The sequence below is a fragment of the Neofelis nebulosa genome, chromosome 12 (genome assembly GCF_028018385.1).
Source record: "Neofelis nebulosa isolate mNeoNeb1 chromosome 12, mNeoNeb1.pri, whole genome shotgun sequence".
Taxonomy (NCBI): domain Eukaryota; kingdom Metazoa; phylum Chordata; class Mammalia; order Carnivora; family Felidae; genus Neofelis; species Neofelis nebulosa.
This window is the reverse complement of record NC_080793.1, coordinates 12,400,662-12,422,385: the sequence shown is the minus strand read 5'-3', so window position 1 is coordinate 12,422,385 and position 21,724 is coordinate 12,400,662. Positions and strand designations below refer to the sequence as shown.

The 21,724-nt window shown below is 38.2% G+C and overlaps 1 protein-coding gene across 13 annotated transcripts in view; it reads right to left on the bottom strand.

Annotated features, from left to right (window-relative positions):
- The window catches only part of STRBP (spermatid perinuclear RNA binding protein), a 152,220-nt gene that overhangs the window by 18,293 nt on the left and 112,203 nt on the right, over window positions 1-21,724 (bottom strand). For all 13 annotated transcript variants that reach the window (XR_009251419.1, XR_009251420.1, XR_009251418.1 and 10 more), the window contains 6 exons: window positions 18,275-18,367; window positions 17,610-17,809; window positions 11,560-11,718; window positions 8,304-8,438; window positions 7,964-8,104; window positions 5,162-5,285 (listed from right to left, as the gene is read on the bottom strand). Coding sequence is in view for 9 of the 13 variants with exons in the window: in XM_058694203.1 (XP_058550186.1) it covers window positions 5,162-5,285; window positions 7,964-8,104; window positions 8,304-8,438; window positions 11,560-11,718; window positions 17,610-17,809; window positions 18,275-18,367 (852 nt within the window). In the remaining 4 variants the exon portion in view is untranslated. The remainder of the gene's footprint in view (window positions 1-5,161; window positions 5,286-7,963; window positions 8,105-8,303; window positions 8,439-11,559; window positions 11,719-17,609; window positions 17,810-18,274; window positions 18,368-21,724) is intronic.

Here is a 21,724-nt window from a genome sequence, read left to right as displayed (position 1 = left end):
GTGTTACAATTATCGACTCCGTGTGTGTGTCCCCCACTAGGGTGACAGACACCAAGTCTGACACCTTTGCATCACAACTTGGCAGACGGTCTGTCACATAATAACCACTCCCTACATATACTTTGTTGAACAAAGAATGCTGAGAATCATTCAAATTACTAATTTCTTTAAAGTTGGAAAACAGAACTTTCCAGGTTTCTTCAGAAGGCAGTGCCAGAACAGGCTAAAGCCTCAACTGGTGCTAAAAATGGGCATGTGGATCAGGTTGTGAGCTTGGGGACAAGGTCCATGTCTCCTGATAATCTGAATTCCTGGCCCCAGCACAGAGGCTCTCAGTAAATGTTGGCAAAACTAACATTAGCATCTGGTGCCTATGGAAAAGGCTCACACTGTCAATAAAAACCAGTCTAAAGAACAGAGAAGTTTCTGAATCAATTTGTTCTGGCTCTAGATTCTTATATGTCCTTAAACATTTCATTTCTGAGTTGTCTTTCCATATCTGCAAAATGAGAAATCTTTCAAGCTTCTTTATAGTGTAGTAGGGATTACAAATACTGTGTTAACAGAAGCCCCCATCTTTAACCTTTCAATAAAACAACTTTAAAAAATATAAATACTGGGGCACCTGGGTGGCTCAGTCGGTTGAGCATCCAACTTCGGCTCAGGTCATGATCTCCCAGTTCGTGAGTTCAAGCCCCACATCGGGCTCTGTGCTGACAGCTCAGAGCCTGGAGCCTGCTTCGGATTCTGTGTCTCCCTCTCTCTCTGCCTCTCCCCGCTTGCACTCTCTCAAAAATAAATAAATATTTTAAAAAATATATCCATAAATACTAAATTGCTTGGGTAAATCTTTAGGGAAACTGGGTTCTAAAATAGAATGGGGTGCAGAGGCAGGGGCACGCCTGGGCAGCTCAGTTGGTTAAGCATCTGACTCTTGATTTCAGCTCAGGTCATGATCTCATAGTTCATAGGATCAAGCCCCACGTTAGCTCCATGCTGACAGCAGGAAGCCTGCTTGGGATTCTTTCTCTCCTAGCTCTCTGCCCCTCCCCCACTTGCACTCTCTCAAAATAAATATTTTTCTTAAAAATTTTTTTAAACAAAATAAAACAGAACAAAGGGTGCCCGGGTGGTTCAGTCAGTTGAGCATCCAACTCTTGGTTTTGGCTCAGGTCACGATCCCAGGGTCATGGGATCGAGCCTCACATCATGCTCCTCACTGAGCATGGAACCTATTTAGGACTCTCTCTCTCTCTACCCCTCCCCAGCTCACCTTGTCTCTCCCTAAAATAATAAAATAATAAAATACAACAGAATAAAACCTACATGAGCCCTTCACACTGTACCTAAAAAAAAAAAAAAAAAAAGGATTTAACATTGCAACCCCTTTTTCTATAAGCATTTCTGCTGCTTGCAAGGATTTTTTTTCCTCCTTCTCTAACTGCCCAACTACAACTCATCCTTTAGATCAGGACCAAATGTCACCTCTTCTGTAAAGTCTCCTGGGTTTGCTGTTCACTCCTTCTTCCCCCCCCCCCCCCCACCCCAGGTTCTAACTTGTATCACATTGCACAGTGTTTACTCAAGTGTCTATTCCTACCTCATATGACCTCAAGCATTCACTGGGGCAGATGTTAGTCAATCTTCGAATGCACAGTTCCAAATCTCTTGATTAAAACAAAACACTCAAATGTATGCTGAATGAGTAAACTGCTTTTAGGGACTAACTCAAACATTTCCAGAGAGATGAAAATTTTCACTTTTTAGTCTATACTTAAGTCACATAAAACTGGGGATAGTACAATGAAGTCTTAGTCTTTAGTGCTCCCCAAATCCTGTCTTTCAAGAGGATGCAATGCAGCCGAAAGCAACACTAGGAAATATGAAATAGGAACAGTATCAGAGGCCAAAAGAGAAATTAATACTTTAAAAAGAAGTTCGTACATCATGTCTATTCCAGGAAAAGGTAGCTGGCTGGACGGCCAAGGCTACAATTTCAAGGGTTTTACCAAAGCCTCCTCAAGGAGAGATAAAACCACAACTACTAAGCTGGCCACTGATCAGGCTGTGGGATTCGAACCTCGACTCCGCTTTTTCACTAGCAAGGTGACTTTGTGCCTGTTATTTAACCTCTCTGAGCCTCACAGTCTTCTACAGTAATTGAGTTGGCAGGGGAATGTAATTAAATAATGTATGTAAAAATACTTACTACAGTCCCTGTTGCACAGAAGACACTCCGCAGATGGCATATAACCTATTCATAATCTAATTGACCTAATCTGAATCTTCTCTAAGCTATAAAAGAACTTCATTTTTAAAAGCTTCAGGAGACAGGCCTTTTCAAAGAGGCCAATGCGATGACATAAGAGAAAAGTTACTATAAAGCCAACAAGCCTGGCAACAAGCAAACACATATGATGCCTTCCACGACGACCACCACTAGATGATGGGTGTTTCCCACTTGGGCGGGGGCTAGGCATCGAAGACCAAGCAACCGCAGACGCTACCGGATGGACAAAGCCCCCACTGAACACGTAAGCACAGGCAAGAAAGTTCATCTCAATAACTTGCCTGTCATCATTTAATAAAAGCAGCTTCCTTTAAATAATGATGGAATAAAGCAAAACAGTACTAAGTATCAATAGAAACAGTGAGATGCACAGAAGAGTGTCTTAGTTTGGGACATATAAACAGAATCAAACCACAAGGAACCTTGTCTTCCTCCATCTCCCTCCCTGCCTCATCCCTCAGCAGTCTCCTTCTATGTCAAAGTCACCCACCCAGTTCTTCTCGCTGAAAATGCTGGGAGAAATCCTTGAGACCTCCCTCTTTTTTCATTCTCCCCATTAAATCCATTAATTGGGCTTCTGCAGGAGGGTCTTCAATCTGGTCACTCCTTGCCATGCACCCGCTGGAGATACCCGCACTGTCTCTGCCCTGGGCTATGAGTTTACCAAAACCTTCTAACTTGTCTTTTCATATCCACTTCTATCCCTACAATCTATTCTTCACACTATAGATGGTGATCTTTATAAAAAAGTCTGATCTTGTCACTTCTCTCCTTAGAACCCTTCACGACTTCCCACTGCACTTAGCATTCTAAGGCCAAAATCCAAACCACAGACTCCAGGACTGGGACTGCACATCCGGCTTTAGCTCGAATCACTCCCGTCCCTGTCAAGTCTCCCCCCGCCCCCCACCCAAAACACACAATGCTCTCCACGCTACAGATGTCTCGGCCTTCCTCCATCCTTCTCACCAGCCAAGTTCCCTGGTCCAGCAGCACAGGGTCTCTGCATATGCTGCTCCCTCTGTGTGCAACACTCTTCCACCCCAGTCTTCCCTGAGTTAACTCCTCCTCATTCTCCAAAGCTCAGGTCAAGTGTCACTTCTTTGTGGAAGCCTTTAGGCCTCAAAGCCTAGACCCAGTTTCTCTGTTATGTTCCCTCACATTACATACCCTTCTCCTTCATTACAACCTTCACAGTTTATAATCGTGATTATTTCATCAGCATGTCTTACCCGATCATAAGCCATGACAGTAAAATCCCAAAGCAGGCACATGATATTTGAATGAGTGAATATATTCTTTGTATGACACATCTTTGCGCTACGCTCCCACTGGAATCAACTCCTACAAGTCTAATTCCAAAACCACATCATCCATAGAACTTCCCAAATAGCCCATTCTCTTTCTTAAACAAACAAACAAACAAACAAAAATGGGGCACCTGGGTGGCTCAGTTAGTTAAGCTTCTGACTTCAGGTCATCATCTCACGGTTTGTGGGTCTGAGCCCTCCTGCATCAGGCTCTCTGCTGTCAGTGCGGAGCCCACTGCAGATCCTCTGTCCCCCCCTGCCCCTCCTACCCCCTCACAAATAAACATTAAAAAGATAATAAAAAAACAAAAGAAAACCACACACACACACACACACACACACACACACACACACGCTGTAAGTGAACTTCTTAAGAATGTTACATAAAATACAATGATGGGGTAAGATTCAATCCTTATGACAATTTCATCCTGACCAACAACTACAAGCAGTTTACTTGTCAAAAGTTCCATACATGCAAATAAATAACCTTAAAAAAAAGTGGGGGTGGGGGCGCCTGGGTGGCTTAGTTGGTTAAGCATCCGAGACTGTCAGTTTCAGCTCAGGTTATGATCCCAGTTTCATGAGTGCAAGCCCCATGTCGGGCTCCGTGTGGACACTGCAGAGCTTGCTCACTTGCTCTCTCTGCCCCTCCCCAGCTCACGCTGTCTCTGTCTCTCTCAAAATAAATAAACTTAGAGGAAAAAAGCTCCATACGTTCAATATTGCAGACAACTTAACTTTAATGAGACAGCTCTGTATCCACTGCTGAAATGACGTGAGTATTAGAACAGAAGGCAAAAAGAGGGCATCTCTTCCCATCTCCCTCAAGCCAGGTGGTGAAAGGGAAAGAATATAAACTCTGCAACTGCAAACACCTACGTTCAAATCTCTGCTCTGATGTCTGCTACATGTCTCAGCCTGAGCTAGCTGCCTTCTCCCATTAAACTTTAGTTCCCTCATCTAGAAAATGGAAATAATTTCTATTTGAGGAAACACTGTGAAGATTAAAAAGCAATTAAGTGAAATCATTTATGCAAAAGTCTCTGACGTAGAGTAAGCTCTGGATTAAGTAAGTTCCCCTTTTTTTTCCTGTTTGTACTTCTGTAGCCTTTATTGAATCCCAAACACTGAGTTAAAGACATGCTACTAACAGCAGGCTTCACCCCAGTGAGGGAGTCTCTTACCAGCAGCTTCCCTCTCCTGTCACACCCAACCACCTTCTGGGCCCCCGCTGAATGCACCCTGCTCAACGTCCACACCCCTCAATCCGTGGAGCAGCTGTTAGTTTCCTCACTGTCAAAATACATCCCCTCAACCAGGTACAATATCCTTCCTCTGTCACCTCTCTCCAGGAAGCCTCTAGTCACTCAGCAGATGCCAGGGGAAAGCCTATGACATTCCATAGATTCTCTTCTTTTGAATTTCCACGCACACCCGTCTTACACTCCTGCTATGTTTCCAGAGATCGTGTATAATTAACCCCAGAAAATAAAGGAGAGGCTGTTCTTCAAAGTCTGACCCGGAAGAGGAAGCAGGCCTCCTACAGGTTGTACTATACCTGGAGCTATGTAGCCAGGAGCAGCTGTAGCCCCAACAAAAGCTCCCCTCGTTAGAGTTCCTCTTCCTCTGCCCCGAACAGCTTGGACTGCTGCAGACACAGCTGTATTCACAACACCCTTTGCCTGTGAAAAATAACACATTTTCATTACTAAGAAAAATAAGAACTAACATCTCATCATCTCTGTAATGCACAACCTCTATGAGAAACTTGAGCCTGTAGATGAGTCAATGAGTCATCTATGACCTTGAACCTTAATTTATCGTCTATAAAATAAAAATGACACCTACCTTACAGAGCCGTTCTGGAGAATATGTTGGCTCATAAAAATATGCAAATAATTTCTTCTTTTCACTTGAGGGTTACCCAGAAAGAGTTCACTTTCTATACACAAATTTCAGCAGCCAAATTATACTTAAAGTCATTTTAGGCCTGACTAAAGGAATATGGGCACTTGATACCTAGGTTCGAAATCCACTGAATTCTCCACCTACAGACAAAAAAATACTGCAACAACCAACCACCACGAATCAACTGTGAACCTGAGTGGAGTTTAAACACACACACACACACAAAACAGAACTATGACAGGAAGGCCAAAAATGAGAATTCCAGGAAGGTCACATGATTTCTTTGAGGCTGTTTCTGCTGCTGTATGTGTATGTGTGTATGTACCAATCATTAAATAAACACCACCTCTAAAGTCCCCTCTTGCTCTAAAATGCCATGAGACTCCTGTAAAGTCACATAATCTCTACATCTACCAGAGTCTCCCCACTAACTGTACAGTGAGGATAAGGATACCCACACTTTGTTTTCTTTACTTCAGAGTAGAAAGAGCAACTGAGAAAACAGAAAACTCTGAAGAGTAGGATAAGGACTAACAGAACACAAGTCTGCTAAAACATCCCTTTCTAAAACTGAAATTTTAAGAAAATCAAGAACATCTAGTTGTAAATTAAACATTACACTTATTTTTTTTAACATAAAGACACAACAAAAACTCAAACTAGAAACTACAAGAATTCCCTGCTATAACCCAGGTGCAGGGAAGGAGGTGCAGAGAGAGCCTCAAAGCTCACTGTGCAATGAATAAAGTCAACAAGATCTCAAACAGCTTAAACATCAGATCATACACACATTTCTCGCACACTGAAAAATCATCATCTTTCATTCCTCCTGGGAGCACCTGTACCACTAGAATAACTGGGGAGAAGACAGTTTCAAGGTCGAATGTATCATGCACAGGGACAGCCATTTTTTCTATTTGGCTGACAAAAAATGTAGCCCACACATCCAAAATAGACTGCTTCTTGGCTGTCAAGCACATTGAACACATGAGTTTTATAGCTTCTAGTATGGAAAATTTCTAAAAATGGGTGAACTTCATGAAGACATCTTTTGTTTTTTTTGTTGTTTTTTTTTTGTTTTTTTTTTTTAAACACAGTTTAATCCAAGTAGTCAGGAAGTAACAATCTGGTGGCAGCAGAGTGACTCCACACAAATAGAGCTCATGTCTACTAGAACCAAATTTAACTACCTAATAACTATCTGCACTAGCTTTTTAAACGCTAAAATGATCCAATACAAGATGTAACTCATGGTAAAAACATACCAAAACAAACAAGGTAACAATTATCTTTCTACTAATTTAGCAAACATCCTGGAAGGTTTTAGGAAAATAAATTCCACTTATTCTCCCTCCACGTGTGTACCAGTGCAATTTAAACACTTTATTTGTATTTTGTATCTCAGTAAAAGTTAGTTTTCCTTGTTTACAGTTTGAATCCTAGAATTTAGACAATGTTTATTACGATGAGTAAAAGACAAAACAAATTTCTACAATGTCTATCATACGCAACAGAATGCCCACGGTCTTTGGAATTCCCGGAGAAGAACCCGATTTAAAGAGATCTTACCATTAGTTAGCTCCGCTACTAAATGCAGCATCTTCATTTCTTTGGGCCTTGTTTCCTCATCTACAAACCGGGATCAATTCTACCCTCCTCGAGAAGACTCGGCATATGTAAAAGAAACTAAACCAACTAAAACAGAATCTTAAATAATCTAAGCTACCTCCTATTAGTCTACACATTTTCAAGTGACTTGTTTCTACCACATTACTGAACCAGCACTTTCCACCAGGGAGAACTTTCTACCAGGGAGAGAACATGTCTCATATTCACTAGTGTATCTCTTTTGCCCTCACAATCATGTACATAGCATATGTCTAGAAAATATTTTTGATGCATAAATAACAGAAGAACCTGTTATCCAAAAGCATGTAATTAGGAGGCCATCTTTTCTAAAGACGTTGCTATAATCCTGGGTCTTCAGCAGCACTGACATTCCCATTGTCAGGAATGCACAGAAGCAATACAGGGTCAAGTTTTACTGTGTCGCCCCCAAAGGAAAACATAAAATAAATAATGCAAAAGGACAAAACTGGAAAGGAAATGGAAGTGCGTCTGCAGACTCTGATGAAAGTAAGCCCCTATACTCTCGGCAGCTCCCCTAAACAAATACAACATCTCTCTCAAGTCCAGATCCTTCAATGCTCTACTTCATCAAGAGTGACCGAAAGCCCCCAAGTAATATTGATAGCCTCTTTTTAATATATAATTTGCCTACAAAGACCACAGAACACGGATTATTATAGTATTCACGATCTAACTCAAGGAAAAGGTTGTCAAATGCAAGAAAAAGAAACAACTTCAGAAAAAGTGGCACAAAGACAGAAAAGGAAACTTAATTCTGGTAATATTTTTCAAGTATTGCAAAGGTTTAACGCTTAACTCATACCTGAGGGATAATCTTCTTTTTCTTATTATTTGCTGCATTGGGTCCAGAAAACAGCTTCTCCAGGGCAGCTAAAGCTGCACTTGCCTTTGCCACTTTCTTATTTGGACCTGCACCTCTGAATTTCTGTCCATCTACTTCTACCTAAAATCAAGAACAACACTCTGCAATTATCCCATATAATTCCTCTATATAGTTTTCATTTAAATGTATCACAACACGGGAAAAACCAAAAGTCACATAGTGCCAAAAGAATTAACTCAGTCTAAAACTTTTTTACATATGAGCTCAGGATATTCTATGTCTTTGAGGAGAAAAGGTTGGCCTGAATCTAGGTACACACCTCCATTACAAAGCGTTTGTCATGGCTTCCACCAGTCTCCGAGATGAGTTCATACTTAAGACCTCTTCTTTTTTCATTGAGCTCCATTACAGGATTTTTGCCACTTGCTGTGAGGATAGGGCCCTGAGTTCTTACCTAAAAGGAGGTTCAATCAAGTAAGATTTTAGAGTATTAAATTTCTCATTAATACAATTATACTAGGTTTCTGCTGAAAAGACGCTCAAAAATTATACTGTCAAGCATTTAGGAGCTAGAATGTGTGATCACCTCAATATACAAATGACAAAATATCTTTAAAGGTATGGAAACTCTACAGCAGTAAGCACGGCAATCAGTCATCAAGCCAATCTGCCTCTAGAGTAGGGCTGTCTCAACAGATCAGTATTCAAGAGCAACATGGCCTTGCCATTACGTGGCACTCTAGGGTCTGCTCTGTGGTGTTCATGATCTAAGAATAATACTTTAAATGACTAACAAAGTGGACAGAACAGTTGAGATTCACATGACATCTGAGTGTTCACTGTTTTTCATCTTTAGGGTTAGGAAGAAATAATTTTCAACTTGGGAGATGGGAACAAAATGTTCCTACACATCTCTCAGTTCTCTCTAAAGAGATTTAAGGGCACCTAAGGTAAAAACAGTAGGCTACAATCTATGGATTCTGAAATTAAAAAAAAGAATAAAAGCAGTCATTCTCTGCCCAAAGGAGCTAGAGTATAGCGGGACAGACATAATCACTTTAAAACAGTATATATTATAGAACAGATGTGTGCTATGGAAACACAGAAGGAATCACCTTCTATGGCAATCAGGATAGTTTTCCTGGAAGTGACATGAGAATTTGACCTTAAAGAGGTAAGTACCGGACCATGATAAGGTAGAAACAAAGGAGAAGGGCATTCTAGACAGAAGAAACAGCCATGGAAAGGCCCAAGAGAAGCAAAGAACATCTGTTTGAGAAACAGCAAGAAGCACAGTGTGGCTGTATAAGGGAGTGAGGACAGGAAGGCAGGACCCGATCAGAAACGCCCTCGAAGGAGCCAATTCATACAGGACTTTGCATGCCATGCAAATGAGCTTTGACTTTATCAAGAAGTATGGGGAGCCACGGAGAGATTTAATCTAGAAAAGTCAGGACTAGATTTGTGTTGTAGAAAAAAATCATGCCAGGAGTGGCAGAAAGAATTCATTCGAGGAAGGATTAAGACTGCAATAAGGAGAAGAAGTACTTCATGTAAGAGTGTGAAGGCTCAAATGAAGAGGCAGGACAGCACCAAAAATAAAACAAATGACAAAATACTGCAACTATAATCTTGAGAAAGGAAAGACCCAAAGATTGAGCACTTTTTGAGGTTAGAGATCATGCCTCTAATTCTACCATAGTAATTGCTCAAGAAATGCTGAAGAGATGAATGCCCAAAACAATTATTATGTTACAAATTCAATGAACAGCAAGATCCTCTTAACACACTACTCTGTGCTGATTTGGTAAGTGGTTAATGCTGTAGAAAAAGTCAAACACTGGACCACTTTTCAAGCCTAGTTTAATAAACATGCCTGGGTCGAATGCAATAAAAAAAAATCACTTTTTGAAGAGTTTTTTGTAATCTATCTTTTTAAAATTTCAAAGCAAATGTCCAGTCTCCATCTTTAAAAGGTAATGAGTAATTTTTGAAACTAGGTCTATGGTAATTACTCTCTGCTTTCCAAATCTGAAATCACTTTTATAAAAAATGAGTCAAGACATACAAATATTTGCATTTTAATATTTTAATTTTAAATGAAGAATTTAAATGAAGAATAAGGGCTTTCTTTCCCCCCACGCCCATGCCATGACTACATTATATAGAAACAAAGCATGGATGTGTTCACTACCAAAACTGCCACACATGGATGTGGCTATCAGTGCAGCCCACACTGTTCTCCCTCTCCTTCATTCCCCTCAACTTAATAGTCTGAGTCCCAAAATTAATGAGTACTTTCTTTTCTAAGTCTTTATAACACTGCCAGTAAAACATCTTGCCCTGCCTGTGACCATCACCTGTGAACGAATGGGCCTCTCAAAAGCCAGGCGCCACAGTCTCTCCACAATATCCCATGACAAGTCAGGCCTCAGCCTCTCTCTGCTCCCCCACCCCCCACCAGCCCACCTGGTGCCTCTCAAACACCTACTTTCACAACCCCAGGCCATTACACCTCCTGTTCCTTTGGCCCCAATGCCTTCTTTCCACCTCTTCTCCACATAGCAAAATCTTCCTCATCACCTAACCTCGCTCACATTTTACTCCCTTTGATTTTATAGTTGTGTAAGTTTCCTAATCACTTCCTCTTTTGAGATTTCACATTATTATATTCATTTTGCCATTACGGTACTTATCATATTACATTATAATTAGTTATGAACATGCCTTTGATGCTTCTAGCCTGAGAATATCTTGAGGCTCTGGACATAATTTCTGCAGCATCTGGCAGTAAACAGGTACTACAAGGGGTTTATAGAGTAAAAAACTACATAGTCCACTAAGTCTCAGATAAATACTCATGCCCACAAATGAAAACATTTTTTTAACTTAATGTAACCTCTTGCTGTTACTTTGAAGCCAATTTTGCTCATGCAGAATGCAATAAACAAGGGCCCCATGAATTCCCAAAAATGCTGGGTATACTCAGTACTTGGATTTTTGTCCCATTCTATTATCTGTGGCAATACGCTCATAGGTCAGGACATACTCAGAGTCTGAGGAACATACTAGATCAGGCTATGCCTCCCTCAGGGCTAGACTGACTTGATGATGACCCACGGCCTCCCACAGCTCAGCACAAACTTCAAATAATCCTAAATTTCCTCTGCCAGATCTTCTGGTTTTTCACTCTTCAGTTATTATTGATAGTGCTGATACATTATAACTGTGAAATACTGGAAGGAACTTCCGTGGCCAGCAAAAAGAAAATGCTAGTTACATGAGGGTACATTTATGTATTGTGCATTATACAGTTATCGTTACAGATATTTTGAGAGTGGAAAAAAAAAAAAACCAAGATGTAAAACTGCATGGAAATACAATTGCCATCACAAAAATACTCCCAGAAAAAGGCTGGATGGAAATAAACCAAAATATTAATAATAACAATGGCTGCCTCTGGACTATATACATTTGTATATGCTTTTTTCTTATTCACACTTTTCCACATCTCTCAAATTTTCTATAATCTACATACACTACTTTTTTTCTTAGGAAAAAATATATAAATATACCTCTAAGGTACTGGAGGTTTCAGTTGTAGAATTTCCAGTATTATTGCTTGAGTTTGAAGACACTGTTTCATTTTTGCCTTCATTGTCTGACTTTTCATCGGAACTCATACATTCAATATCTGCATCAAAGCCCGTTGGGTATCCCATTGCTTGTAATACCTGTACAAATTACATTAAGATTCAGTTTTATTCAAGCATCAGAGACCACTGAGAACAGATAAAATACTGAGAACAAGTTTCAAATCCACAACATTTGAATCTATGAACACCTTTCAGGAAGAGCAAGATGGTCTAAATCTACAAATCCTTGGTTAAACAAAATTTACCTGCTAGAATTTCACCACAGAGAATGGGAAAAACATCCTCAGAGTAATTAGGTTTCAATAAAGGATGACAGAAATGCAAACCTGAGGCTACTTCTGGTTTATTTAGTTTGGAGGCAAGAGGTAGAGAAACAGCATGGCCAAATTCAACCAAGAAGGTGAGGGGAAAAGTAAAACAGCATAATGTAAGAAGTACAATGGATAGAAAAGAAAAGACCTGGCAGTCTAATCCTGTATTTCTCCTCTGGTCCTCAATTTTCCAATCTGCAAAACAGGAAGACTGATTAGCTGACCTCTAAATTCTATGACTCAATCCATTAGGAGGAATTAGCACAGAAAGGGAATCAAGAAGTCTTCAGGTTGGAACCAATTTACCTGTTAATTTTTTGTGAACCTTTCTACTATTGTCCTCTTTGCTTTCAACTTAAACCATAATCAACACTTGAAAGGATTCAGATTCAAAGACTTATTCTCTATACTAAGTGAACCAGGAACAGTTTTAGGTTTGTATTTCCACCCCTGTCTCTCAAGGCCTAGTTACTTTATGACTTCTCCCAATATCCATTCTTCTATTACCATTCAATGCCCAGCATTTCGTATCTTTTTTAAAGATAAAGTTTTCTGAACAGTGTGTGTGTGTGTGTGTGTGTGTGTGTGAGCACGCATGTGTGTGTGAGCACGCATGTGTGTGTGAGCATACACACATTCAAGCATGGCTTTTAACATTTCCTTCCAGGTTATACTGCTTTTTAGATGTTTACAAGACAATATGTTCACTAGCGTCTTTATAACCCTCTTGCAAGCAGTTGATGTTGCACTGTCAATTACTAATTTAAAGGTTTATATCAAAATATATGGAGATAGGTTCCTAAGGATTTCTGTATCTATTTCAGCTTTTGACTATTGTTTTAAGTTGCCGGAGCAACTTAATGTTGTATTTCTTTATGATCCCATCTATACCTAAGAGGTGTGTCAAAAAATGGTTATTATAGCCTGACAAGTGAGAGACCAGGCAGCCCAAACTTTATAAACAATAGCATCTTCTATAACAGATTCTGCCAACATAAAATAGTACAACTATAAAAAATGGACATAAGTAGAACTCTGTACCATGAAAACTTGAAACTGATTCACCCAATTCATATGAAGAACTTGGCATTGTGTTGAACATTTCAAATCATAAATACTTTGTCATCACAGGGAGAAAGCCAAGAACCCCTTTTCAATATCTTATGTTCTAGAAGTTCTCAGGTAGTACTACACATCAAGAATGTTAACATCTTATTCTTGTCACTATTTTATAAAGAAAACGTCTTCTCTATTATCTAAGTCCTGTAATACCCTCTCCTAAAATATCTCATCCTAAGAGAATAGTTATCAGTCGGGAATGAACACTAGCTAATACAAGCTACAAGTCGAAAGTCAAGACTCACAAATAAATCTGATTGGTCTATTCCAATAAAAACTAAAGACATGTAGCTTTTCTTAACATATATAATTAAAGGTCTAATGTAAATTATTTAACACCATTTCTCTCTGTGCTTTTCTCACATACCATATTCATTTATTTACTTGTTATTGTAGCAACATATTTCACTATACTATAAATAGTTTATACAACTGATGGGTAAGCTCAAGGGATACAGTGTACTTGTAATATAGCCCAACTAACAAAAAAATGTCAAATTAGATCATTTTTCTATGAACACATGAGGGTATTAACTAGTATATGCTACAAGAGTTTTAAAAGGAAAAAAGTAATGAGCTCTCAGACATCTAAAACAAAAATTTGCCTAGAATCAACATTAAAGTCAGAAAAACTAGTACACCAAAAAAAAGTTAGGTTTCAAGTGTCTAGCAAACAAATCAAACCTAATAAACACATCAACTGGGCTGAAAAATCCCAAGACAATTCCTGGACATAAGGTGACTGGGAAATCCAGTGTAACCATGCCTTTTTTCCCCTGGAAGGGGAGCTGAGGCTGAGACAGATGATCCCCTCAAAGACTATACAAAAGTAAAATGGAAACATACTCTACCCTATGGCTCTCCACTCAAAAGAAAGTCCTATCCGTGACTTCAGATAGTGAAGAAATGATGGCTCCAAGAACCTCTCCAAAGAGCCTTCGCTCCTCTAGCAGACCTTTTCCCCACAATGACTAAGATTCTTTTCATGGAATATGGCTGATTATGTCTCTCAAGGTGTTCTTTGTGAGGAACTAGCAGAAAAAGGGCCAGAAGAGTAAAGAAAATACTGGCAACTGATTTCCATCACTTCAGGGTGCCTGTGGCTGAGCAGCCAGGCTCCTGTGGCAAGATGGGTTTTTTTTTTTCTTATTTTGTTTTGATTTCATTCTCTGATATGATTTGTCTTAACAGGTACAGATCCCTACCAAGCTACTGAGTAAGGAATGTAAGAATTTTTATCTACTGGGACCTACTTTCATAAACACATGTTAGATATAAAACATAAAACACTCTGAAACTCTTGCTTTTTAAATTTTTTTCTTACTGTTTATGTTTGAGAGAGAGCACAAGTGGGGGAGGGGCAGAGAGAGAGGGAGACACAAAGTCCAAAGCAGGCTCCAGGCTCTGAGCTGTCAGCACAGAGCCTGACACAGGGCTCAAACCCACAGATCGTGAGATCATGACCTGAGCTGAAGTCGGACACTTAACCGCCTGAGGCACCCAGGCACCCCAAACACTCTCAAACTCTTATAAACAGAATCTGAGGGGCGCCTGGGTGGCTCAGATGGTTAAGCATCTGACTTCGGCTCAGGTCATGATCTTGTGGTGTGGATTCAAGCCCCACATTGGGCTCTGTGCTGACAGCGTGGAGCCCACTTTGGATGCTCTGCCTCCCTCTCTCACTGGCCCCCTCCCCACTGCTCAGGCACATGCACTCTCAAAACTAAACATTTAAAAAAAATTTTTTTAAATAATAAACAAAACCTGAAACTTACCATATATAGATGGCAATTTGACAATATATACCTGACATATAATAGGAAGCCCAATACATATTTACTGAATGGATCATTTAAATGTGCCCTCTTCTTGATGCAGAAATTCCATTTCTAGAACACATGTTTACTTGTTTCTTTCTTTTTTTTTTTTTTTAAATGCAAGCTTTACACCCAACATAGGGCTTAAACTCACAACCCTAAGATCAAGAGTCGCGTGCTCTACAAAAAGAGCCAGGTGGGCACCCTAGAATATATATCTTAAGGGATAATTAGACTTATTCAAAAAGATATAAAGCAATCAACTAGAAGCATCGAAATCTAAAAGGATTATACATTACAGTACACTGATAATAAAAAAATATTAGGCCATCACTAAAAAGGAGAGTAATCTTTGTGATAACTATAAAAAACTCATAGGGGCGCCTGGGTGGCTCAGTCAGTTGAGCGCCGACTTCGGCTCAGGTCACGATCTCGCGGTCTGTGAGTTCGAGCCCCACGTCGGGCCCCTGTGCTGACAGCTCGGAGCCCGGAGCCTGTTTCGGATTCTGTGTCTCCCTCTCTCTGACCCTCCCCCATTCATGCTCTGTCTCTCTCTGTCTCAAAAATAAATAAACGTTAAAAAAAAAAAATTAAAAAAAAAAACAACTCATTTTTTGGATGAACAAAAAAGTACTTACTTTAAATATATATTTTATATACACATTATGTAGGTCCTACCATTCCTTATCTAAAACCCTTGGGACCAGATTATTTTGAGAATTCATAGTTTTTCGGAGTTTAGAAAGCTAATACAAAATATTTACTATATATTTTCCAAATCCCCAGTAAGTTCAGATGCTACCCCACGTTTGTGCACAGAAACATAAAATATTCACATTAAATGAAATAATAAAGACTAAAGTACTCCTGCATCAATTCAGGTCAGGTTTTCCCATCAAATGAGTTTGTATCAAACGTAGAGAAATATTTTTCATTTTCAGTGCTTCCTGGATTTTAGAATTGCAGTTTAAAAAAAAAGGCTTGGAAAAATACATACCAAAATGTTAAAAGTAATTATGAGAACAAACAGCTCTAAATCCTGTCATATTACAAAATCAGCCACTGCTCTTACTCCCCCATATTTTACTGAATTGCAACTTGCTATGAGGCCACTAGCTTACATTAAAGGCGATTATAACAAACAATCCACAAACTGTCACTGCATCATAGATAACTTTAAAGGATATCACTGCTATCCTTTTAATGAAAACCTACTCAAGGAGAATGCCCACTTGATCTCTATACTAAAACAACTGTAACCCTCATACTCAACTGTCTGTTCTTATGTCACAGACAGTGACATTTCACAAGCTTTTGAGTCAGATGTTAGAGATCTTAGATCTAAATTTGTGACTCATTCTCAGCATACATTATAGCTAAGTTATTAAACTGTATTTTTAGCTTTCTTCCTGGATTTTTCCCTCATTTCTCATTAATTCTTTTTCTGCCTCATTTTAAACTCTTACTATTTTATCATACTTAAAGTACCCTTTTGTAAACAAGACATAACATAAATAATCTATTGTTTTATATTTTTACAGCTTATTATTTTTCTGCATTGTGCTTATTACTACCTGACATATAATTTATTCATTGGTATATTTGTTGTCTGTCTCCAATTCTTTCCACACTAGAATGCAGGCTCCAGGAGGCCAAGGGCTTTGTTTTATTCACTGATACATCCTTGGTATCTGGAATAATGTTCACATCTACATTAATAATACTTGCAAAGTGGAATGATCATGAAAACAGACCAATTCTATCTTATGCCATACTGTTACATAATAGAACTTTTCTTAAGTGAAAACCAATCTTTGGTCTACATGGTCTTTGACATTTTCACATTAATCTACGAGACAGCAAACGCACTCATGGAAAAATTCCAGTATTTAGGAACTTTCTACAAACCTACATGCATGATCGCTTGGTTCAATCCTGAACCTATTCCCTATGGAAATACTCTGGAATACAGAAAAGGTACCATATGCACAAATACAATAATTAAATTTATTTATGACAGGAAAAATCTGCAAACAAGAAAATATTCAATACTAGGAAGATGTTTAAACAAATAATAGTGCATCCAAATGTTATATCATAAAGCCATTAAAAATTATTTGTGAGGATTTTAATAACATGAGAAAACACTGACAATACAGTAAATGAAAAAAAAATCAGTGGATAAAATTACATACACACCGTAAGCTCAAGTTAAGACAAAAAAAACAAGGGTGCCTGGGTGGCTTGGTCGGTCAAGCATCCCGACTTCAGCTCAGGTCATGATCTCACGGTTCGTGGGTTCGAGCCCCGCATCGGGCTCTGTGCTGACAGCTCAGAGCCTAGAGCCTGTTTCAGATTCTGTATCTCCCTCTCTCTCTGACCCTCCCCTGCTTGCACTCTGTGTATTTCTCTATCAAAAAAAATTAAAAAAAAAAAAAGCAAACAAAAAGATTGGAAGTAAATAAAACCAACATACTATATATAAATATTAGTGATCTGCCCATTTTTTATGTCTTTACTTTTTTCTGCATTTTCCAAACTCCATATAATCAACACATATTAATTTTATAACCAAAAAAGAAATGTTTTGTAATCCAGAGGTAACAGAAGTCTCTATGTCATTGTCATTAAAATCTTTAAAAATACTGTTATTTTAGGAAAATAAACACCTTATTTATGACATATAATAAAAAAGCCCTGCTAAATAAAAGCAATACTGTACCTTCACTGCTACATGAAGTTTTGCTGTTTTCTTGGATGGCCCTGAGGCTTCATACGTTGTACCATCCACATCTACAGACATTGTGAAGACTGGGGCATGGACAGGGCCAGACTGAGATAAGAGCTTATATTGAAGCCCAGGCCTGATCTGATTTAGCCTCATTAGTGCATTCATAAGGTCTATTGCTTTACTATCCAGAACTGTTAAAAAAAAAAAAAAAAAAATGAGATCAAAAATTAAACCATTTTGCTTTAACCTATGCATTTGTAGGTTCCCAGTGATCACTATAAATTCACCAGGTTTTAAAAAGCAAGAATTTGAAGACACATATACAAATTAATTTCACTTCATAAGTAATTCTAAAGTCACTTAAATTATGCTAATATCATTATACAAGTGATATGAATTACTACATCAATTTTAGTTTGTCAATACTATACATCAATTTTAGTTTGTCAATACTATACATCAATTTTAGTTTGTCAATACTAATATATCTTAAGCAATGAAACTTGAAAACAAAAGAAAGTTCTTCAATCATCAATTTTTGTTAAGATATGCTCTTAAAATTCAAATTCAAATCAATCAAATTCTTCACTTTGAATTTTTTTTTTCTTGTCTGAGACTACAAATCTTTTCTAGTTCACATCTGTAAGAATACACACTTTTCCTTAAGTTTCGTTTCATCTTCTTATTGGGATCTTTATCATCCCCTAATCCATCTTCAAATGGCCTCTTCAGAGCTGAAGACCCAGCACCTAAAAAAATTATAACAAATTCATTATCAGTCAAAACAATGAGGTCAGGAAGGAAAACCTTAGGAATCACAAGGACCACAGTACTTTCACTGATCAATTAAATTGCCATAGATATAAGCTTATAATAGCAAAAAATTGCTAATGAATCTTTAGGAAACAATTTAATACTATCCTTTTATATATTTATTTTCTCATTTACTCATATGAATTGGCATTCATTCATACAATATTTTTGCATTTTTCACACCTGTATATGCAGAAAGAGAAAAAAGTCTACAAAGATATATATCAAAATGTTAAAGGTAGTTATCTCTGATGGTAGGGTTTATTTTTATTTGTGTCTTTTCAAATATATCTGTAATTTAACATGTATTACTTATAGAAAATTTTTAAGCCCACATATTAAAATCTTATGCTTTGGAAAATCTAATCATTTCTCACACTAAAACAGACTTCCGCCTATTCAAATCCTACTCAAGATTTTATTATCAAAACAATATGGTACTGGCACAAAAACAGACACACAGATCGATGGAACAGAATAGAAAACCCAGAAATAAACACACAACTATACAGTCAATTTATCTTGAACAAAGCAGGAAAGAATATGCAGTGGAAAAAGGACAGTCTCTTCAACAAATGGACAGTAACATGCAAAAGAAAGAAACTGGAGCACTTTCTTACACCATACACACAAAAACATTCAAAATGGATTAGAGACCTATATGAGACCTCAAACCATAAAAATCCTAGAAGAGAACATAGGCAGTAACTTCCTTGACATTGGCCATAGCAAGTTTTTTCTAGATATGTCTCCTGAGGCAAGGGAAACAAAAGCAAAATAAACTAATGGGACTACATCAAAATAAAAAGCTTCTGCACTGCAAAGAAAACAATCAACAAAGTTAAAAGGCAGCCTAAGGAACGGGAGAAGATATTTGTAAATGACATATCCAATAAAGGGTTAGTATCCCAAATATATAAAGAACTGATATAACTCAACACCCAAAAAACAAATAATCCAATTTAAAAATGGACAGGGGCACCTGGTTGGTTCAGTGGGTGGAGTATGTAACTCAATATTGGGGTTGTGAGTTTGAGCCTCACATTGGTGTAGAGATTATTTTTAAAAGGAGGAGAGGGGGGAAGGAAAAGAAAAAAAAGAATAAAATAGGCAGAAGACATTTCTCCAAAGAAGACATACAGATGGCCAACAGACACATAAAAGATGCTCAACATCACTCATCATCAGGGAAATGCAAATCAAAACCACAATGAGATATCACCTCACACCTATCAGAAGGGCTAAAATAAAAAACACAAGACAGGTGGCTCAGTCAGTTGAGTGTACAAGTCTTGAGTTCAGCTCAGGTCATGATCCCAGGGTTGTAAGATCAAGCCTCGCACTGGGCTCCGCACTGAGCATGTAGCCTGCTTGAGATTCTCTCTCTCCCTCTGTCCCTCTCCCTGGCTCGCTCTCTCTAAATTAATTAAATACATACACACACACACACACACACACACACACACACACACGAAACAAGTGTTGATGAGGATGTGGAGAAAAAGGAAACATTTGCACTGTTGGTGAGAAGGCAAACTAATGTAACCACTGTGGAAAAATATGGAGGTTCCTCCAAAAGTTAAAAATATAGACCCACCCTATGATCCAGCAATTGCACTACTAGGTATTTACCCAAAGAATACAGAAACACTAATTCAAAGGGATATACACACCCTGATGTTTATAGCAGTATTATTTACAACAGCCAAAATATGGAAGTAGCCCAGAGTCCATCAGTAGATGAATGGATAAAGAAGATGTGGTGTGTGTATTATATTATATATATGTAATATTCCATTGTGTGTATATAAATATATATTATATATACATTCAACCATAAAAAAGAATGAAATCTTGCCATTTACAATGACATGGATGGAGCCAGAGACTATTATGCAAAGTAAGTCAATCAGAGAAAGATAAATGCCAAATGATTTCATTCATATGTGGATTTTTTTTAAGTTTATTTATTTTGAGAGAGTAAGAGAGCACAAACAGAGGAGGGGCAGAGAGAGAGGAAGAGAGAGAATTCCAAGCAGGCTCCATGCTGTCAGCACAGAGCCCAACACGGGGCTCGACCTCATGAACCATGAGACCATGACCTGAGTCAAAATCAACAGTCGGATGCTTAACTCACTGAGGCATGCAGGTGTCCCTCAAATGTGGAATTTAGTGAACAAAACAAATAAGCAAAGCGGGGAGAGGGGGAGAGAGAGAGAGAGAGAGAGAGAGAGAGAGAGATATCAAGAAACAGACTCTTAGTTAAAGAGAACAAACTGATGGTTACCAGAAAGGAGGGGGAATGGGGCGAGGGGTGAGTTAAATATATAATGGGTATTAAGGAGTGCCCTTGTTGTGTGTGACAAGCACCAGGTGATGTGCAGAACTGTTACTCACTATACTGTATACCTAAAATGGTTTATCAACTAATTGGAATTAAAATTAAAACTTAAAAAAAAAAAGAATTTCTTTACAGTTCATCTTTTCCATTAAGTTTTCAACAACTTTCCTCTCAACTTTCTAAAATAATTTCTATAATATCAGAAACATAAAGTGTCATACGTAGCCTTGTGTCATTGCCTATTTCATACATAGAGATCTTGTATTTCCGCTAAACTATAAATGTTAAAGATATTTGTTCCTTGTCTTTTATCTTATAAACTATGTGCATTAAGACTTATATACAATATCATGCAAAATAATATAAACAATATAAACAATATCTAACTGAACTTGATATCAATCAATTTCTTAGATAAAGAAGCTAGCTCATAACACTGTCAGACATAAGGCAGGAACTTGGCTGTCCAAGTTAAAAACAATCAGGAAAAAATCTCATCAATATGTCCAGGTACTTTAAAGAACTCTGTGTCTTCAACTTAAAAGATGGTTGTTGGGTTTTTCCAAAAGCAAAGTTATACTCAAGAGATTCATTCCACAAGATTTCCAGATACTTCTAATGAAACTCTGAGATTAACTACATATTCTCTGATCATCAAGATTTACTGTCCCTTGCGGTAAACATTGACTTCAGCATTTGCTTGAGTCAATACTTACCACTCAGGTCAATAAATCTTGATGTTCTCTTCAACAGAAAATAATATTTGCTTATATCTGCTTAGTATTGTATTCCACTTGCATTACCTAAAACTGAGAGTGTGCCAGCCTCCCAGAATGGAGTCCTTACGAGATCAAAGTTAAAAATGAACGATGTCTATTCAATCACTCTCCCACTCATTAAGTTACATTAAAAGCTGCATCCTGATTGCCTGGAAATCATAAGCTGGTTTAAA